The 21,144-nt window shown below is 41.1% G+C and overlaps 1 protein-coding gene across 4 annotated transcripts in view; it reads left to right on the top strand.

The window, feature by feature from the left end:
• The window catches only part of MOCOS (molybdenum cofactor sulfurase), a 213,961-nt gene that overhangs the window by 73,423 nt on the left and 119,394 nt on the right, over positions 1-21,144 (top strand). For all 4 annotated transcript variants that reach the window (XR_007200437.1, XR_007200438.1, XR_007200436.1 and 1 more), the window contains exon 4: positions 9,655-10,293. Coding sequence is in view for 1 of the 4 variants with exons in the window: in XM_048289500.1 (XP_048145457.1) it covers positions 9,655-10,293 (639 nt within the window). In the remaining 3 variants the exon portion in view is untranslated. The remainder of the gene's footprint in view (positions 1-9,654; positions 10,294-21,144) is intronic.

Raw genomic sequence — 21,144 nt, 5'->3', positions numbered from 1 at the left:
GAGGTGGGCAGCTCTACTCTTCACAGGCTATAGACTCTGGTGTATCTATTTTCTGATAACCACAAGAGTGATTGACTCCTCACACTTCAGAAGGGAGATGGTAGAAGGAGATTGCTAGCCATGTGGGAGTGCTTGGGGCCCACACACCTTGTCACAGCTGTTGCACTTTGATCCCTGGCACTCAGGATGGCTCAGGGATGGACTTGTTTGGAGCAGGTGTAGAGCAACCCTGGTACACAGGAGTTGCACAGGCTTGTCTATACAACTGCTCTCCTCCTGCCTTTCAAACCTACCTCAGTCCCAGGCAATACCACCCCAAAAAGAATAAATAAGTAATGGAAGACTGAGTGAGCATATGTCTGTGCTTGACTCATGCACCACAGAATAAATCCTACTGTTGCTGGAGAGTGTGAGAGCTGCTGGGTTATGCTTTTGCAGCTATGCTTCATTACTCATGCTTTACAATCTAAAATACCAGGCAACGTGCAAGTAAGTCAAGCTTACTTGATAGCAAATCCATTTTGTAAACAGGTCATGGACTCGTTGTCCCACGTCCGTTCTCTGGCACCTACAGGGAAAAGAGATTGGCCAGAGTCAGAGTGTCTGGGGTATGTGACGCACTGTTTTAGGAAAAAGTTGCTGTAGTTTTTTAATTGGCTACAAAACCCCTACAAAAGAAAAAACAAACCACCATGGCTGAAGATATCACAGAAGAACACAGTTTAAAGGCCAAATCTAATCTGGAAACAAATTCCACTAAATAAAATTTGAACAAAGAATAATGTTTTAAAAAGATTGGAAGCCATGGTACATTATTCAAGATTAAAAAATGGCTAGCTTATAAAGTTTTTTCAGCACCCTAAAGGATATTTAACTTCTTATCTGACGTTACTTAAAAGGTTAGCCACTGTAAAACCTTGAGAGTTTGGAACCATCAGAATGCCTAAGTGGGATTTTTTTTTTTTCTGAAACAACCTTTACAAATTTGAAATACTTGGCTGAAAATAGCCAAGTGTTATGCTCCAGTTGATTATTTCCTATTGCTATGATTATTTCCAAAAAACAGAAAACAAAGTGTAGTAACTTCTGACCGGTTACCAGCAAATATCTCTACAGCAGGTAGGCAGGCCTCATGGCAGTGGGTGCTTGCTGGCATTAGCAGTATTAATTAGACACTGCAACACTGAGTCTCCCCAGCAGGAGCTCAGAACACCTGCAAAGGTCAGAGATCAGGACTTACTAAGTAAGATTGGGAAGAGGGATGATTGCGCTCCAAAGATGCTGAGGTTAAGCTGGATAAGTGTAGCTGTGTATGGTGCACAAGGCATTTAGATGCCTTTGGTGTGCAGTGGAAGGATTTGGACATGTCCAGAGCAAGACACCTTAGCCTGAAGCAGACCTCTAGCTTAGGTCAGATGAGCTTTTTGATGCAGAGCCTGTGGTCTTTGGGTGGCTCTAAAATGATGTGCTCTGGTTTCCACAGTGTAGATGTCTTACAGTGATATGAATTTCCATATGCACACCCTTTACTTTGTTCCTGTAGCCTGTGAATAGGATATTGCACATATTCATGGTAGAAATGACATCTCTGGCTGGTATTGTGCTGTCTCGAGTGTTCACCATTTAAACAAATCTTGTGTTCTTTGTTTCTGTTCCTGGCATGCCTAAATATAAACCTTATGGTCTGTGCTAGGTAAGAGGAAGATACAGTGACTTTAGGTGTTTGGTGTAACTTATGAGGAAAATACTGTATTGAAAACATCTCACACTGAAGTTACCTAGACACCAACTGAGGTGATATGCTAGTCCATGCACAAAATCTTCCTATGTTTGTTTTTAGATTTGCTTCTTCCTAGTGACTCCTAAGACTTGCTGCAGAAATAGCTTGAATTCTAAGACATGAATGATTTAAAAACTGATCTGTATTAATTTGTAGTTTTTCAATTTGGCAATTAGTTTTTGCAAATACAGTTTGGAACGGATTTCTCATGAACTGTTTGATGTTTATGGCTAGTCCTCCTTAAATGGTTCCCTAAAATATGGGTTATTTTTTCCATTTCTTTCCTGGTTACTTGAATATCAGGTGGTGAATTCTTCTTTAAAAAACCTATGGTATAAATTTTCAGAGTCATTTGTGTCGTAATTAATGAAAATACTAGGTTTCATGGGTGTTTTTACAAATCTTTGGCACTTATTCAAGTACTGAAATAAACAGATCTGGCTGATCTTACTCAGAAAAAATATCCACAAAGTGGTTTTAAAATCATGTAGCTATTGATCTTCCTTCTCTACACAGAAAAACAACATTTAATTTCAAAGAGAAGAGTTACCCAGGGGCTTCTGCCACATCTAGGAAGTTACAGGCATTAGAGACTTCTGTCAGTGAGAGGAGTTATAGTTGCGTATTAGAACAAACTGTACCAACAGGTCGCTTGTAGTATTGGATTTTGTGGATTTTATGAGTCCTTCTGACTGTTTTGCTCTTTTGATTACATGCGGAGCCATAATACCACCCTTATTTGTAGTTTGCTCTGTCAGTGTGCCAGGTGTGACACTGAACACCTGCTGGATGTGCACTTTGAAATGAGTTATGAGGGTCAACACCTCTCAGTCAGGGTGTGTGCTTGTTATAGGCTTTATTCATCAAAGCATCTTTTCCTGCAGGAAGATGTTTTGTGGTCATTAAAGAGCTCCTGCTCTTCTGAAGCTGTTGTGCAAGGGAAACTCCAGGCATTCTGCTGAGCTGCCAGCTTTGTAGAGCTGGAGAGAGGATCTGTTTGGTGAAGACCGACTATGACCCTTTGTAAGCAAATAGGTATTTCCACAGTGTGTCTCCAGTGAACTTGGCAGGGGAATAAATGTAAAGGATTATAATGCTTCAATTCAGATGGCTGAGTGTGAATGCCTAAAGAAAGTGTAACGCTTTCAAATAGCAAGGGGGGGACTTTTCAATCACCTGCCTGTGCCAAGTGGAACTTTTGAGGTGCATTCCATCTAATCATTTATTTTGTCTCCAGGGAGGAAATAAACAACAGTCATATCAATGGGTAAGATCCTAATCACTCTCATGCAAGCAGTAATGGGAAGAAGCTGGGTTCAGAATGAGTGCCTTTCAAGTAAAATGGTCAGACAAGAAGTTTATGTGTATGTAACTAGTGAGGATACACAAGGCAGTGTGCAGCTATTTCACAGTTAGCGTGCGCTCTGAAAACTTTAAATTTGTACATTGTCAATATGAGAAAGGAAAATGAAACAGAAAAGGGAACTGACTGAGGAAACTTGGAGAGAGAGCTATAAAGGATTATTTATCCCAGTGCTCTTCCTCATGCTAGTATTAATCCATGGGCAAATCCTTCTAATTTGGAGGATCTCCACTGGATTAGCTGCACAGGTTGCAGAGGTGATATGGTATAGATTTCTGATGAAAACATTGCTATAAGAAAAAAACCAAACAAAACAACAACAACAACAATGAAAAACCAAACAAAACTCCCCAAACCTAAACCTTTACAAGAGCTTTTTTCAGTAAGTTAATGTTTTGCTGAAGGGAGACAGATTAGGTAAATTTTTTCCTGCTTGAGTATATTTGATTCTTTAAAGCATTTATAGATTTTAGTTTGCTTTTGTTTGAATTGGGAATTGACAATGAGAATATAACTTGAGGCTGTGGCATACTGGATTGAATAGACCTTGTCTTTATGAAATAAAATATAAGATATTTCCTACCCAGAAGGCCTGTCTTTTTAGTCTGTAAACTGGAACGTTCCCCTCATGGATATAGATGTAAGCTGTCACTTCTGTCAGCAAGAGAAATTAAAGAAAATTTAGGTTGTGTGTTAAGAAGTATATCCTTTTCTACGGTATCCTTCTGTGCTGGCTTGAATGAGGATAGCTACATCTTCTTTTCCTTTTTTCTCTGTGTAAGTAGAGAGAAAAACATGTACAGAACTGCTACTGCACATGAAGTTAAGCCTGAAAGCAGGGGTGGGTCCTGCTCTGTAACAGCCACAGCAGTTTACAAGACCTTAGGAACTCTCACTAAAGTTGGTGGGAGTTTTTCCATTGGCTGCTTTGATCACTGGAGCTGACTCTTAATTAATAAATGGGGAATGTTAAAACACTCTTACCCAGAAATGTAGATTCAGCCACTGTCTATACTTCCCACATGCACTTGTGTCCAGAAAGGATTAAAATGCCAGTTAAAGAATTTAAAAAACCCAACAACAACAACAACAACAACAACAAAACAAAACACCAAAAAAAACCCCCAAAATAAAATATTTTCTGGCTCAAAAGTAATTTATTAATTTTATTCTTACAAAACCTATTCATTAAACAACAGCATGTCACATCTTTTCAGTTTCTATAGAGCAGAAAACACTGTGATGATACTTCTAAGGCCCAAGGTAAGCATCTTTTAATACAAGTGTAAACTGGATTTGTGAATCTGGCTGGCATGCCACTGAAAAAATATTAAAATAGAAAATACTTTTAGATTTAGATGTGCAGCTGAAAAGATTCCTTTATAAAATGCAACCTAAACTTGTACTGTTGTATGGGTAACTATGCTCTGTCTTCAAATCTGAATCTCCTGTTACAATGGCAATACTTAAATTTTTATAAGGGTTTTTTTATCAGCTACTGACTAGAGAATCATTGTACTGATGATATTTATGAAAACTCATATACAATCTAAATAAAAATGTGAATACAAATATAAAAAATGTAAACCACTAAGTCCCTGAGCATATTTTGATTTTGCCAACTAGAGATAGAAATGTTTGCACCAATTGGAATTAAAGTATGGCAGGAAGCAAATCTAGCAATATAAGTTGCTTTTCAGTTTTTTACTAGCTGTTTTCAAAAGGTAGATTTGAATAGAGAGAAATTGATGTAAAACATATTTTTTGAAAGTATTTTAAGCCTAGCAGTATGGAAGAAAAGCCATGTCAATCAGCTGAATTTTGGGAGGCTGTAATGGAAATGGTGTAGTATGGGAATAAGTTTGTTTGCTACTGATTTTCTGCTGAGAGCTACAAAGAGCTGATGGCAAGGAGGAACAAGGGGCTTCTTGCATGAGAGAATGGCAGCCAGGAAGCAGCTTTGGAGAGCATCTCATCTAACTTTGGGTGTCACAGTGTCCCTAAGGTAGCTGAAAAAATAGTAGCCTTTACCTTCTGCACAGCTGCCAGTGGCACTGTGGAGTGATAGTTCTAATTAAACTATTAATTTGGGCTTTTGGACTGGATAAGTTAGATAATGTGACTACTCCCTCTGAATATATGACTTGATTATAGAAATCTTTAAGTATAAAGCTCATTACTAATTTTGTGTGTATTAAACGTATAAAATGAGACAGCAGGCTTGGCGGGGTTGAAAATTGACTTTCTTTGCCAGTGTTTGCTTTGAAGTGCAAAGGCATTTTGGCTCAGCTGTTGTTGTAAAGATACAAGAGTCTCCTGGCAACTTTTAAAAATTATTAAACACCAGCTAACAGAGAGGTCTCAGAATACAAACACCCACAGGGAAGTGTGGTCAAGTGGGGGCATTTTCACTGCCTTCTCTCTGGACAGGTTTCATGATCTATGTATGTCACAATCTGTGCTCCTGAGGACGTTGAGAGGACGAGGAGAAGAGGTGGCCACTCGTAGTGTGTCTTCAATGTCTGCAAAGATGGAGCTTGCAGCTTCGTCCCTGCCTTGCCAGTCTGACAGCAAGGGACTGGATTAAGTTCCTCAGCCTTTCTGCCAACTTGCAAGTGAAGGCACAGTTGTATCCATATGTTTCACAATTACCTTCTTAGTCCTTCCAAAGAGTCCTTTGAAACGTGGGAATTTGTAATACTATAAAATGCCACTGCTCTTTGCAGCTGTGAGCTGTAGTAGATCAAGTTATCAGTTTTCTACTTCAAGTCTTTAGTCCTGCTGCCAACAGCAACCTTATATATGGCTATAAATCTTCCTGGAGTGTAATAAAGGTGTACTGCATTTCACTGTAATGGGGTATGTCTTGCACGAAGACAGACAGCATTAGGAATTTTGTGTGTAATAGCTAGTGCTTCCCAATATCCATGTCAAAACAGAGGATGTAGTACTGTGGGCTGCAGAAGTCAGTAAGATGTATTGCAGTTTTCTATCCCTGAGTAGTCTGATTTTATCATGGCAGTGCTGCTCTAGTTCAGGATTTTGTGGTATTCATTTCATAAACCTTATTCTGAGGTGCTCGCAGCTTTTCTGCTCTGCACATCAAAAGGAGAAGGAAGTTCCCTGAATTCAGTTGCTCTTGATTTATTTATTTATTTTACTTTTTGAGGTAAGAAATAGTTCAAACTTTTAAAATTCCACTTCTTTTGCAAGTACTGGAGTTATAGCAATTTTATAAGGCATTTGGAGACTCAAAATGCAATAGGTACTTAATTTGACTTTCAAAAGAATCTATTTGCTATCTAAGTCAATTAGAAATATAACTTGATTGTTTCTCTAGCTCTAGGAACTTAAATGGCTTTAAAAAAAAAGCATCTAATTTATTTGGAGACTTCTGAAAAGTTAACCCTACAGCTTGATTTTTTTCATCTGAAAGTCAATTTCTTGTACTGAGCTGAATAGATAATACATCAGTGTTGTGTCAGGGATTTTATTTCAGAACTTTTCAGCTATTTCTGAATTTGAATGAATTCAAACTAAATATAGTTAAAATACCCATGAGCTTTGTCTCACTCATTTATGAATTAAACATGGAGATGTCACTATTTGTGAGCCTAAACAATCCAAAATAGTATTTATTGTTTTGTAAAATTCTGAAAATGTTTAATAAAGGTACTCAATGGCTCTGATATTCATGGTTGGATGACAGCATCCCATTATTAAATCCCATTCCACCATTTTTGCATTCTAGCTATAGTCATTTAACAGTGTCTTTTGGTCAAAGTAAGTGCTGTGGTAAGCAAGTACAATTCCAGTGGAGAACTTCAGGTACTACTCTTACACAAAATTTAGCATTTGACCCAGGTGTGTCTCACCTTGCACTGAGCATGTGTGGCACAAAGAGGCTGAGTGGGGAGGAGAGCAGAGAAATTCTAGAGTAAAAGAGGAGCAGACTTGATAATAGCCTTCAGCTTGCTTTTTGTCGCTGCTCTTGTCAGCTCACTCTTATGAAAAGATGTTACATATTAAGAATTTGCTCCTATCACTGAGTGTTTTAGCTCAAAATGTATTCTGTGTGTGAATACGTAAGTTGGCCTGCAGCTCACAGAGGTAAAAATAGAGCAAGTTGGATATTTTATTGTTATTGTTGTTGATCATTTTTCTTGAAATTGCACAACCTTTTTGCAATTTTGTTTATATCAGTGTGATGATTCCAAAACTTATCCAATATGACTGTAGAGCATACAAAAATTAGCCACATCAGATAATACATAGAAAATTATGCCCATAACCACAAAGACCCAGCCTCCTTTCTAATCTACTCTCCACCATTCCATTCCCATAGAAACAAAACTGTAATGCTTTCCTTCTCTGTCCCTGAAAAAGAAATTAGGACTCTTGCTTTTTCTGCTTTCCATCTCTTCTGTATCTAGGTAAATGCACGGAAAGAAGAATAAAGGCAGAATGATATCAGGACTGAAATTGAGGGCATGGTTCTGAGTGGTAACCCTGCAACCAGCTGGGTTGAGGGTTTCAGGTTCCTTCACTGAGGTGTCCTACACAACACATACACGTGCTCTATGCTGTAAAGCAGGTGATGGAGGGAAAGGCTGCACAGCACTGTGCAGGGGAAAGGGGAATGATTCAGTGACTGGAGAGAACAGGTCACAGCAATGAATGAGGCAGGCTGTCAGCTCAATACCTGATACAAAAACGTCTGTGATTGTTCCTGTCTTCAGTGCTAACAGGGTTTCTAAACTCTAATGGAAAAACTTGGGTTCTATGAACATGGTCTTTAAAAATTATGTGCAGGGCTGTGAATGCTTGCAGCAACTATCCTTTGGCAGGTCTGTTTCAGAAAGATTCTTATGAATTCTTTCAAATGGTTTCTCAGAATGTTTAAAGCCTAAGTCCATGACCTGCTCCTTCATAAAAGTTGCAATTCTGTCTTTATTTCCAAGACATAAAATACCTACCATTTGCATCAGTTTTCAAAAATTTAAGTTCTGAAAAAAGTCAAGTCTCATTTGGGCTTATGAAATCATCTGTTGCATCCTGTACTTCCCAGTGCCATAACAGTTTTCTTCAACTGAGAAAAGTATTCATAGTATCATTTCAGTGGGCCTTTTTAGGGTGGTTTTTTAGTGCAAATCATCAAAGCCATTGTAATTGTTTCTTTTCCAGTGTTTAATATTTGACTGTTGCACCCACCATCAAGCTCTAAAACCCTTTCCCTGTAGCATTTGTGTTTCAGACTGGACGAATAAAATTTTAAGGAATTTCAGCACTGTCCTATGTTTCATGATTTTTAACTTGAATTTGTCACATAATCTTTTATGCAACTTATATTTAAATGCACCTGCATCTTCAGTTTCTGCCTCTTCTAGCAAGGGAATATCATGTTGTATGAAACATGCAAACTTTTAATGATACACATTGGAAACCAGAGTTCATGGCCTCTCTAAGTGCTGGTCTGTATCTTGGAATTCCACAGATCAGAATGCCAGCTGCTTGGAGAGCACTTCTGAGCCGCAGCATGTATGCTCTGGTTCCATTTTGTTTGCTCTGCTCCATTCTCTGAAGCTGATGTCTCTCGGATGTTTATTACATTTTCTGTTTATATTAGTAGGAGTTTTATAAAGTTAATTCAGAGAAAGTCCATCAGGTGAAAAAGGTAAGAAAGGTGACTGAATTGAAGCTGTTCCTCAGCCTCTGAAAAGACTCATCTTGCACACTGCAAAACCGTAATAGATGCACAGCCTAGCATGGATACCACAAGCTGTGTTAGATGGTGTTCACAAAAGGTAGTTTAGAGCCAACAAGGTGCTCTCAAGACATCAAAGAATGTCTAGTGCAGACATGCCTCCAGAGATCAGTTTGCTTTTCATAGTTTGGGTCATTGGAAAACGTTAGATTGCTTCTGGTTTGGGAAGCTTACCTTTGTGGAGCACAGAGATTACAGCCTTAAGTGCATAAGGCCCATGGAATTGTGTGTTGCTTCTTGCTGCCTTCTGTTTCTATTGTTAATAACATAAGCAAGGAGCAAAGCTGTTTTCTAAGGTTTCCCTGTTGAATATTGTGACCCTTAATTTGGATGCTCACTATTTAAGTAGATTATCTTAACTGAAACATATTCTGTCTGCTCTAAATAGTCTGCAAACTGAAAACAGTAATAGTTTATAAATAAAACTGGTCCCTCTCAAGGACAGTGTAATTTTAATTATATTCAGGCTTAATTCTGATCCCACTGAGGGACCAGACTGGCCACTCTATTTGGAGCCAGGCAAATTGGCTTCTATCCTTAAGAACACAGCCACGTTCACTGCAACAATGAAAAGTGTCTCTTGTGGACAAAGTGATTCAAGATCCCTTGTTGAAGCTTATTGTACTGTTTGGCAAAACTTGTCTACTATTCATAGAACTTATGGTGAGGAAAACTGAAATACATCACACAGCAATAAAAAAGAAAAATCAGAAAATAAATTGATATTTTTCTTTTTTCATTTTTCAGAACATTGCAACACTTCCACACTACTGCTGAGGATTACACCATCATTTTCACATCTGGATGCACAGCTGCACTTAAACTGATAGCAGAATCATTCCCTTGGATACCTGAAGGCACAAAGCAACCCAGCAGTCGATTTTGTTACCTAACTGACAGCCACACATCTGTGGTGGGTATGAGAGGCATAACTGCTTCAATGAATGTCTTGTCTGTTCCAATAAAACCAAAGGAAATTTTGTCAGCAAAAAGCAAGTTACCAGCTGAAGAACAAAACTGCACAACACCTCATCTATTCTCTTACCCAGCTCAGAGCAATTTTTCTGGTACCAAATATCCCCTTTCATGGATACAGGACATAAAATCTGGAAAACTCTGCCCCATCAAAATACCAGGGAAGTGGTTTGTTCTACTAGATGCAGCTTCGTATGTGAGCAGTTCTCCACTGGACCTGGGAGTTCACCAAGCTGACTTTATCCCCATCTCATTCTATAAAATCTTTGGATTCCCAACTGGTTTAGGAGCATTATTGGTAAACAACCGGATTGCTCCCCTCTTGAGGAAAACCTATTTTGGAGGTGGAACTGCAGCTGCCTACCTCGCAGGAGAGGACTTTTATTTGCCAATGAAATCCATAGCAGAAAGGTGAGGCTTTGTTTAACAAAACAGGATTTTTTGCTGATACTGTTTGCATCAGATAAATGTCTCAGGCTTGGTGTATGCACTGGGCTGTGATGCATGTGCTTTTTATGCAGTTGGATAGGTATTTCACATCTAACTCAGTTTGTCTTATTATTCTTTTTCCTATCTAAAGAATATAATCTGAAATATGCGCCTTCCTTTCCTGATCTAGTTTGCCAAAACAGCTAAAAATATAAGGCTTCATTCAGTGACATAAAGGTCAATCCATGCATTTTTTAATTTGTATTTAAGGTGCCTCAGTGGAAACTTGATTTATTTTTGAAACTCTGTACCCAAAGCAGCCAGACCAAGGTCGATCACGCAGTGTAACAACCCTTAGTGAAATTGCAAAGGTAGGTCTATGTATTTCACTGGACAAGTGCAACGCTTTACCCTCAAGAGAAGCTTCATCAGAATAACAAGTTCAGTAAGATACATTACCTACAACAAATATTTGTGGTGCACTTATTCCTTGACTGAGATTCTGAAGAAGATCTGAAGCTCTCCTACAGAAAAGAGAGGACACCTAAAGGAGGTCAAACATATACACATAGGAAAATGCAGAGCAATAAGGTAAGTTTCACCAGTCCTTGAACACACTGAAGTGCCACTCTTAGTGATGCTTGGTCTCCCTTCTTCATGTCAGCAACAACTTACATAAATGCAGTAAAGGGTCTTTCTTCCTGTGTCACATCTGCACAAAGGAAATGCTAGAGATCAGCATTTCATCACAGAATCATAGAACAGTTTGGGTTGGAAGGGACCTTAAAGATTGTCTAGAGGTCCAAGCCCCCTGCTGTGGGCCCAGACACCTTCCACTAGACCAGGTTGCTCAGAGGCCCATCCAGCCTGATCTTGAACATTTGCAGGGATGGGGCATTGAGGACTTCTCTGAGCAACCTTCTCCAATGCCTCACCACCCTCACAGTAAAAAAATTCTTCCTTATATCTAATCTAAACCTGCACCCTTTCAGTTTGAATTTACCCTTGTCCTGTCAATATATGGCCTTGTAAAAAGGCTCTCTCTAGCTCTCCTCTAGTCCTCCTTCAGGTACCGGAAGGCTTCTGTAAGGTCTCCCCTGAACATTCTATTTTCTAGTGCTGAACTGTTGCAGTGGGGATACTGCAACACGCATATATCAAACCAGGAGTCCCGTGGAAAGGAAATATATATGGACAGACAGATTCTTGATAGCTGTTTCAGAGAGATGTTTATTTCTCCAGCCGCATGGCCGGAGCTCTGCCGAGGAACTGTTCCAGTCACAGGACCAAGGGTCCTTCTGCCCGCGCAGGGAACACAAACCAACCAATGGGAACGAGGCTGAGCAGGGGCAGGGAAGCCCCGTGTCTGTGCCCTCAGGGCCCCTCTCCCAGGGCTACACGGCAGGGGAGGGACCCCAACACCTCACCCGTTTTATTTTAATAAAAGGAGAATGAAAACAACTGGATAAACATAACAAGAACAGTTTCAAAACAAAACAAGCCACCCTCCTGAGTCTTTAAATGTCCAAACAGATTCTGTGGAACATCTTAGGGCTGACAGAAGGGAGACAGAACTCTGAGCATGCTTTGTGGGGAAACTGAGGCAGGAGAGGGTTTAACTTCTTCCCTCCCCCTTTTCATCCCCCACTCGGCATTGGAAAGGGATTTTTGGGGAAACAATTGGCAAAAGCATGGTTTTGTGAGGGAAACCATGGATGAAAAAACGGATTGGGAATACACTGGGGGTAATAGGACATAGGGTAAAAGGGAAAGGTGGGATTAGGAAAGGGAAACTGTAGGGGGGGCTTACAATGGAGATACTGTCTAACATGACTACGATTTTTTGCATATATACTGCCTTTTACAGGAACACCATCAGGCCCAGTGACCTGCGATGCTTGTAACCCTTTTCTCCCTAGTACAATATTAAATTCCACCACCTCTCCATCTCCCAAGCTTGGGATGCATTTTTCAGGGTTATTCTTTTTAATAGCAGTTCTATGCACGAATATGTCTTGCTGGTTGTCACACCTTGTTATAAAACCATAATTTTGCTTAACATTATACCATTTTACTATCCCTAAGGTCTTAGTTGCTATGATCTTTTCCTTTTTCCGAGTGGCTGCTGTTTTCTGTCTCGCTGCGTCTTTGCTCTCTCTTTCGGTCGCTCCCGTGTTGGAATTGTCGGGGCTGCTCGTGCCTGCGCGCTCTTCCCGGGGTCGCGTTCGGGGCTGCGCGGGCCGGGTCGGGCCGCGCCGCTCAGTTCTCCGTGTGTCGCCTCCTCTGGTCGCAGCTTCGCTGCCGCTGCCGGGCGCTGCACCCACGTCTCGGCCGGGCCCCCGGGCGATGACTCCCCCGCGCCCCGCTCCAGCGCGCGTCTTGGCTGGGTGCGGCTCCGCTCCACCGCCACTGCCGCCAGCCGCTGCCCGCGCACCGCCCCTCTCGGCCGGGCATTCACGGGGCTCGCTCCACCACGCGCTGCACAGGGCCGGGCGGGCACCGCCGGGTCCCGCCGCTCCCCGCTCCGCCACCGACACTGCGGCTCGCGTGGCTCCGCCCGCGCGCGGGAACTGCCTCGCTGCTGCTCGCAGAGCGCTCGGTGCACGTGGCCTGGGCCGCACGGTCCCTGCGCCAGGCTTCCCTTCGCCAGGACACAGCTGACACTGCTCAACAGTCTCGGTAACTAAATAATATTCACGAAAATATTCTTCCATCGGCATATATTTTGACTCCAGTATTAACTGTGTCCAAACGGTTTTCCAAAAGCCCTTGGTAAGAATTAAATCCCAAGAAACATAGAAAAAGTTCTTAAACAACCATGCCAGGAAGTGTTTCAGTTCTTTCTGAGCTTGAATCAAGCTAAAATTTACAAATCGTTGTTCAAGAATCATTTTAAGTTTAAGATAAATGTCCATATGCGGCTCTGAGAGCCAAGAGTCTTCCCACGGTTCCTCCATAGTTTAGATATGGAATAGCAAAGCAAAACCAAGAAGAGGAATCCAAAGTTTCCAGGGTTTACTCACACAAATCAGTCGCTTAGGGATCGGGGATCGTTCTGCTCACAATTCTCCACCATTTGTTGCAGTGGGGATACTGCAACACGCATATATCAAACCAGGAGTCCCGTGGAAAGGAAATATATACGGACAGACAGATTCTTGATAGCTGTTTCAGAGATGTTTATTTCTCCAGCCGCATGGCCGGAGCTCTGCCGAGGAACTGTTCCAGTCACGGGACCAAGGGTCCTTCTGCCCGCGCAGGGAACACAAACCAACCAATGGGAACGAGGCTGAGCAGGGGCAGGGAAGCCCCGTGTCTGTGCCCTCAGGGCCCCTCTCCCAGGGCTACACGGCGGGGGAGGGACCCCAACACTGAACAACCCCAATTCTCTCAGCCTTTGTAAGAGAGGTACTCCAGTCCTCTGAGCATTTTCATGACCCTCTTCTGGACTCATTCAAACAGATGCATTTCCTTTCTATGTAGGGTGCCCCAGAGCTGGATGCAGCACTCCAGGTGGGGTCTCTGAGGGCAGAGCAGAGGGGCAGAAGCACCTCCCTGAACCTGCTGGCCATACTGCTTTGGATGAATCCTAGGATATGGTTGGCTTTCTGGGCTTCCAACACACTCGTTGCTGGGTCATGTTGAGCTTCTCATCAACCAACACATCCAGGTCCTTCTCCCCAGCAGTGATGTCAGTTCATTCTCCACTCAGCCTGTATTTGTGTTTGGGATTGCCCTGACCCATGTGCAGGACCTTTTACTTGGTGTTGTTGAGATTTATGATGTTCACACAGGTCCACCTCTCAAGCCTGCCAAGGTCCCTCTGGATGGCATCCCTTCTCTCCAGTGTGTCAACTACACCACACAACTTGGTGACATCAGCAAACTTGCTGAGAGAGCGCTCAGTCCCACTGCCCACATTGCTTGCAGAGATGTTGAACAGCGCCAGTCCCAATATCAACCGCTGAGGAACACCTCCTGTCACTGGTCTCCACTTGGACATCGAGCCATTGGTGGCAACTCTTTGGATGTTGTCATCCAACCAATCCATCCACTGTTCCACTGAGTGGTCCATCTGTCAAAGCCATGCCTGTTCAGTTTAGGAACAAGGGTGCCATGTAAGACAGTGCCAAGTGCTTTCCACAAGTCCAGGTACCTGCTCTTCCCTTATCCATCAATGCTGTAGTGCCCTCTTAATAGCCCACCAAATATGCCAGACGTGGTTTGCCCTTAGTAAAACCATGTTGGCTGGCAGGAATCACCTTCTTATTTAACATGTGGCTTAGCATAATTTCCAGGATGATTTCTCCATGGTCTGGCTGGGCACCAAGGTGAAACTAACCAATATGTAGTTCTTCAGGTCTTCCTTTGCTCTCTTTTTAAAAGTGGGTGTTCAAGTCAGTGGGAACTTCACCTGACCGCCATGACTTCTCAAATACAATGGAAAGTGGCTTAGCCACTTCATCCACCAATTCCCTCAGGACCCACAGATGTATCTCACCAGATCACATGGACTTGGTCACCTTCAGGTTCCTTGGATGGTCTCAAACCTGTTCTTTTCCTACAGTGGACCATTCTTCATTCTTCCGGTTCTTGCCTTTTCATTCTGTGGCTTGGGCAGTGTGACTGGGGCACTTGCCGGTCAAGACAGAGGAAAAAAAGTCATTGAGTACTTCAGCCTTCTCATATCCTAGGTAACCAGGTGTCCTGTTCCTTTCTGGAGAGAGCATCATTCCTAGGCTTGGAAAAGATGATCCTTGAACCCATGCAGGCCTCCTGGCGTTTTTGCCTGACTTCCTCTTCGTTGAGATGCGTCATTCCTAGGCTTGGAATAGATGACCCTTGAATCTTAACCAACTCTCTTGTGTCACTCTTCCTTCCAGGGCTTTATCCCATAGCATTCTAACAAATACTAAATACATATTGATATATAGATATATATAAAATTATAGACCTTGAGAAAGGCTAGAGGTTAAAAAGGGAAATGGTAAAAAACGCCCTTAATTCCTTTCAATTATTTATGGATGTGTATTCAGAAGCACGATGTCCTGCATCTCCCATAATGTGAATGTCTGACCTTTCACTGTGTGCAAAATGATGCTTCATGTGTTTGCACCTCTTCTGGGTATGTGCTCTGAATGCTGCTGGGAGTTCTGGTTCTGGGCTGGTAAATGCAGAGCCTGGCTGCATTCACCTGGCTCTTGCCATACAAGACCATGCATTATTTCTGAATTGGATGTCGGTACCGTGAATGTCCAGTTAATCTTTTAATGTAGAAATAAAAAGAACAGGGAAACATTGTTATTCGGACCTCTGTTTCTGATTTTTCAAACCAAAAAGGCTTTGAAGTGCAGCTCTCACTGAAATTCAGGATGACAGGGCATAGAAATCACGGGATCCCAGGGTGCTCCTGCATCATCTGCAAGCCAAGGATAAAACCTGCTTTAATTTCACCTGGGCAGGCTCTAGTTTCCAAGCAGCTTTTCTAGAGGTAATTGATACATGACTCCTGAGATAGCATAGCAGATAAAAATACCTGAAATGTGTTTTATGTCTCAGTTCTGCTTTTATACTTTCTTTAATTAAGAAGGGAAAGGTATGTGGTAACCTGAAGGGGTACTGTATTTCTGGTATCTTTTTCAAGAGTTTTCAGAGGTTGACTAATTATAAACATTTCAGGTATCTGAGGCTCCCACTGTTTCAAGGGCTTTTTTTACTGAGTCAGAAGAAGGACCTGCTTTAACCTTCTTCTACTACAGAGTTAGAAACAAAGGAAATTGACTTCTAAGTCAGGCTGGGTACACAATGTGTAATCTTGGTATGAGGGATTAAAACTAAAATAATCAAAACTGACAGCTGGATAATAGTTGCCATTAAACACCAAAGTGTCATGCAGATAGGTCTAAGTCATTGTTCATAGGTCAATATTTATACTTGGCCTCATCTGATCCTTTAGTTGTTATTTGAAAAGCCAATATTTAAAAGTTCGTGTTTAGAGCATTACTGATGCAGTCCATAACCTCTCATGAACTGTGGAGACTTAAAGTTCTGCCTGGAGAGGCTTGAATTTTTCAAAGATAGGTCAGGAATGAGGCTAACTTTCTTGAAAAGTAAAAACAACAATACAACAATGTTGTATTGACATCCTCAATCAATGTGCTTCAAGCTATAGCACCTTTTTTTTTTTTTTTTTTGTTCAGCTGCTATGGGTTTTGCTTTGTTATGTTTTTAAAGTGTTTTCCCAATAATAAAATACAGGCAGAGCAGTTAGGAACAGAACTACTACAGTTCAAATGAAATGCCAGGTCACCATAGCTGGAGTTAATACGATTACCTTATCTGTGGGCCACATTTCCATTTCCTTGCTAGTGGCTGAAACACCTGGGTCATTATTTGTCCAGTAACAGCAGGTCCAGTCAGGTTTTATCTCTGCCAAATTGCAGTGAGGAACCTCCATCCCTGTAGGTATCCAAACCCAACTGGCGGAGGCCCTGAGCAACCTGCTCCAGCTGGAAATGCTTTAGGCCAGAGGTTGGATTTGAGATTCCCAGGGGTCCTTTCTAGCCTCTGTGCTTCTGTGATTGATTTTGTGCACCTCTTCTGAGCTCCATCTGCATTGTCTCTTCAGACCTGTCTTTGTGATTCCAAAAGGTTTTATTTTTATTTTACATTTTTTTTAAAAAAGCTCGTTTACAGTGTGTGATTAGTATTCGGAATGAACACACTGAAACATGTCATTTCATCTGATAATTCATAAGGAAACTTGAACTCTAGCAAATGGCATTGGAAAAGGGGATTTAAATATATGTGTCTGAGTACTGCTAGCAGAAGGTATTCCCCATTCACACATAATCCAAGAGCAGTGTACTAAGAAAATAGCTTTTTCTAAGTCAAGGTGAAACTTGAGCAGAAACATGTAACGAGCGACGGTTTATCCATCTCTCCTACCCAATACTGTCAAAATGGTTGCCATTTTTCTTCATAGATGCAGCTTTTGCTACTGTTTCTTGTATTTTATTTTGATGTTCCTGCTATATAAATTAATATACCGCAGTCTCTTTTACATTTCTTTAATATCTTTAAATCACTTCCATGTTTTCCCATTTCATGTCAGTAGCCAATCTTCCTATCTCAACTTTTAAAACCATGTTTATTGTATTCTCATCCTTGTATCAAACAGCTTGACAAATTACTATTATCATTCACAAATCTAGCCTCATTTCCCATGTTTTTTTTTTCTGCACAGCATGAGATAATAAAATGATATGATTATGTATAGCAAGAATTCAGCGATAAAATATTCATCATCTGCTCTATTTTTCTTTTGTATCTGGGAGTGCTATTCAGAATCTGATCATCCTGGAATTTATGACTCAGGGAAAAGGAGCTGTTGTGTTATCTGTAAATTGGGTATCTGCATCTTAGTCTACCAATGTGAAATATTTAGTGCATTAGCTGTTGTGTGTTGTTCATTTCCAAATGCATTTTCAAAAGCTTTGTAAATCCAGGTGGCATGACTTTGCCCCTGACAAGTTTAAGTGACTATTGCCTCTGTTGTTCGAATAATTTGACAATCCCAAAGCAGCACACACACTTTTGTAATCTATTATACATTGCACTTAGCCAAAGCAGGTTTCTTTATTCTTGATGCTGTGGCTGGAGATCCCTGGGACAACTCTGTGCATGCTTATGCAGTGTATGCTGACATGGTTTGAGTCCGCAGTGGCATTCTGGGTTTGTGCGTGCTCAGGGGAAGGAAGCAAGGAATGGGAAATACAGGCAGAAAGCTAGGGATAAAAACTAGAATCCCAAGAGCTGGAGTTGAGACAAAACCCTGAGGCTGGATGGTGGGTATGCAGCAGCTTGACAATCCTTTGGCAAATAAAGCTGATCTTCTGCTTGAAGCTATCTCTTTAGCGTGATTGTTTCTGTCAGCCTAGAAAGAAAGAATATAGTGACAGGTGCTGGCTTATTCCATAGAAGCTCTTCACAGTGCTCAGAAATCACCCAGGGCCTGGACTGTGCTGAGAGGAGCACAGTCTTTATGTGCAAACTCACCTTGTAGTCTGGCATATGCTCATTGGCTCCACACAAGAGGACTTTGGCCATCTGCCCATGATTACTTTATGTGGTAAGTGGACTTAAGCATCACCCTGTCAAAAACTACATTTTGTTTAAGCATTTTGCTATGATTCTTCTGCATTTTTATGACGTTTAGAGATCTCCAAACAGGGCAACTTTTGGGAAAATTTCAAAATCTCTAAATTTCATGAACAAGCACCTTTTCAAATAGCAGTGGTGGATTTCAGATTAGACACTTGGGAAGTAATCTTCATTTCTAATGTGTGTTTGCACCATGAGACTGCCTTCTGCACCTGACAGATCGGTGGCAGCCACTGACATGGACTCGTAAGCCTGAACAGGGAACATGACAGTGAACAAGTCTCTTCCTTCCTCTCAGCCCCCAGTGCCACCATGTCCTGCAGAGATGAGAGGTCAGAGGTCCTTGAAAAGAACTGCATAGGACTCTCATTCAGCTGTTCTCCATGTCTGAAAGGCAAAGTCCTTTCATTTAACTGCTGGAACTTTCACTTATGTAATAGAACTTAATTCTTACGACTTTTCAACTGTTTTTCAAAACAAGAGCTGTGGAAAAATAAAAGGGTAACTGTAAGAAGATTCAAGTAAGCCATTACTCTTTCCCTTCTCTGTTGAAGTGTAAGTATCTGCTGGCAAGTTTCATGCAGTCTGTTTTGTTACCTCTCAGGACATCCAAGGTGGCAGTTGACATTTGCTGTGTTTTTCTGCCAGCCATCACTGCAGCCAGCCAAATTCTTCAGTATTTGATGCAAAGGAAAGTTTTGCTTATTTTTTTGTTCTAAGTCCCATCATTAAGAAGGCATTCATATGTCATTTTGCAGTCTAATCTTCCAGGTGATTTTTTTTTCAATACTGAAGTTGTTTTATTCCCCAGCATAGTCAAAATAAACTGAAAATTGTACATCAGCGACCCAGATGGTATCCTGAGGGGATCACTTTTGATCTTGATTCACCATGGGATTCACCTTAAATTGCTGAATCTGGGATAAACTGAAAGCAGTGCCCCTGATAAATGCTTATAGAGCATAACATGACACTTAAAAACATGTTTGTTAACTTGGATTAGTGGGCAGTCACCAAAAGAGAAGCAATAATATAGGTAAAATTTTGAAGAGGCAACACAGTTGGCAGAGGTGGCTTCTGTTATGCAGCCAGCCCTACCTCTATGCATTTGCACGCTCCTGGAGTGTTGGTGCTAGGATGCAATCTTACAGTATGGAAACAAATACAGAAGGAGGTGTTTTTCTCAGGAGGGGGAGGTAGTGGATCTTGCAAAGTTTTTAGAAATGTTCAGCAAAATGAAATCAATAAAAACCAGAATACAAAGAATTTTTTAACTGTACCGTGGATTCTCTTACTCAGATGGAGGCTAATCCAAGTAACCATATTTCCTCTTTTGTTTTGCAAGTGTCATTGAAAGCCAGTAGAAATCATGGGCCCAGTGTAGCCACATGCCTACCACAGAGAGGCGCATGTAAATCACACCAAGCACCAATCTGTATTGTTGGGAAACTCCATCCCCCTATATGAATGGAACCAAATTACTGATTTATGAAATAAACCTTATAAACTGCTAGAGAGCTACAGCACATTCATTTTTTAAAGAGAAAAATGTGGAACTCATTGTAAAATGCATTTTTCTTAAAATATAAAGTGTTTTGAGATGATAGCAAGAAAGAAGGGAATTCTGGCTTATACCAGGATTCAATTTTGCCATTGATCAAATACAGTAAAAATTTTGCTTGAGCTAGGATGTATTGTTACAGTCATTATGGCTAACAAGGTGACACAACATAGTTTTACCCTATGGAGTTCTTGGACTCAAATTTCGAATTAAACATTTTCCCTAAGACTTCTCTAAAAGGCTTTGTGCATTTCTAGCACCAGCTATTGTGACTTTACAGAATTGGTTTTCTGCTGATAAATTTATGGCACATTTTAAATTATGCTTTGTAGATTTTGCATTTGTGATTGATTAACATGTTTGATATATGAGGAAACATAATGGTAACTTGTTTGGCATACAAATCACATTTCTTTTCTTCACCATTTGTAGTGTGTACTTAAAATGTCATGATACTGGATGTAAAAGGGTGAGACTGGCTTTTTGACCCAGATAGTATTTACAATATACAAGTCCTATTCAATTACTGTTAAGGGAGTGATTTACTTTAAAGTGCAGAAATTAAAGCTTTTGCTCTCTCTTTTTACCTCAGGCAGTTCTTAGTAACAGGAATTGCTGTAAATACTCCATGGTATAGTATATAATTAGTATAATGCTCTTTCTTTGACTCCTGAAGTCTCAGAGACAAAAGCATGAGCTAAGGCAGACATATGGAAGAGCTGTAACTACTATCAGGGGGTCAATTTAGATATTTAACATTATTTTAACCTAGTTTTTATGTGCTCTTAATCCTCTGGCATGTGTATGTGTGTTTAAATACTTTCCAAAGCGATGCTGAAATTGTTCTAAGTTGGCTGCTGAAACTTTATTGGCTTCCTTGGAACGAGTTCAATCTCAGTTTACATGGTACAGCCCGAGATGTGCAGAAAGCACCAAGTCTGGGCAGCATCATGTGCTGCCCACAGGTCTGGTCCTGCACAGAGCATGTCCCTGTACCTCTTCAGAACCTCCCAAACAGGAAGGAATCCTTCTCAAATCTTCCCTCCTTCCCCAGGAAAGCCATTACTGCTTTCTCTAACCTTTTGAGGAGAATGGGGAAGGAAGGGTGG

This window comes from Corvus hawaiiensis, chromosome 30 (assembly GCF_020740725.1).
Source record: "Corvus hawaiiensis isolate bCorHaw1 chromosome 30, bCorHaw1.pri.cur, whole genome shotgun sequence".
Classification (NCBI taxonomy): Eukaryota; Metazoa; Chordata; class Aves; order Passeriformes; family Corvidae; genus Corvus; species Corvus hawaiiensis.
The sequence above is the reverse complement of the archived record's forward strand: the minus strand, read 5'-3'. Positions and strand labels throughout refer to the sequence as shown.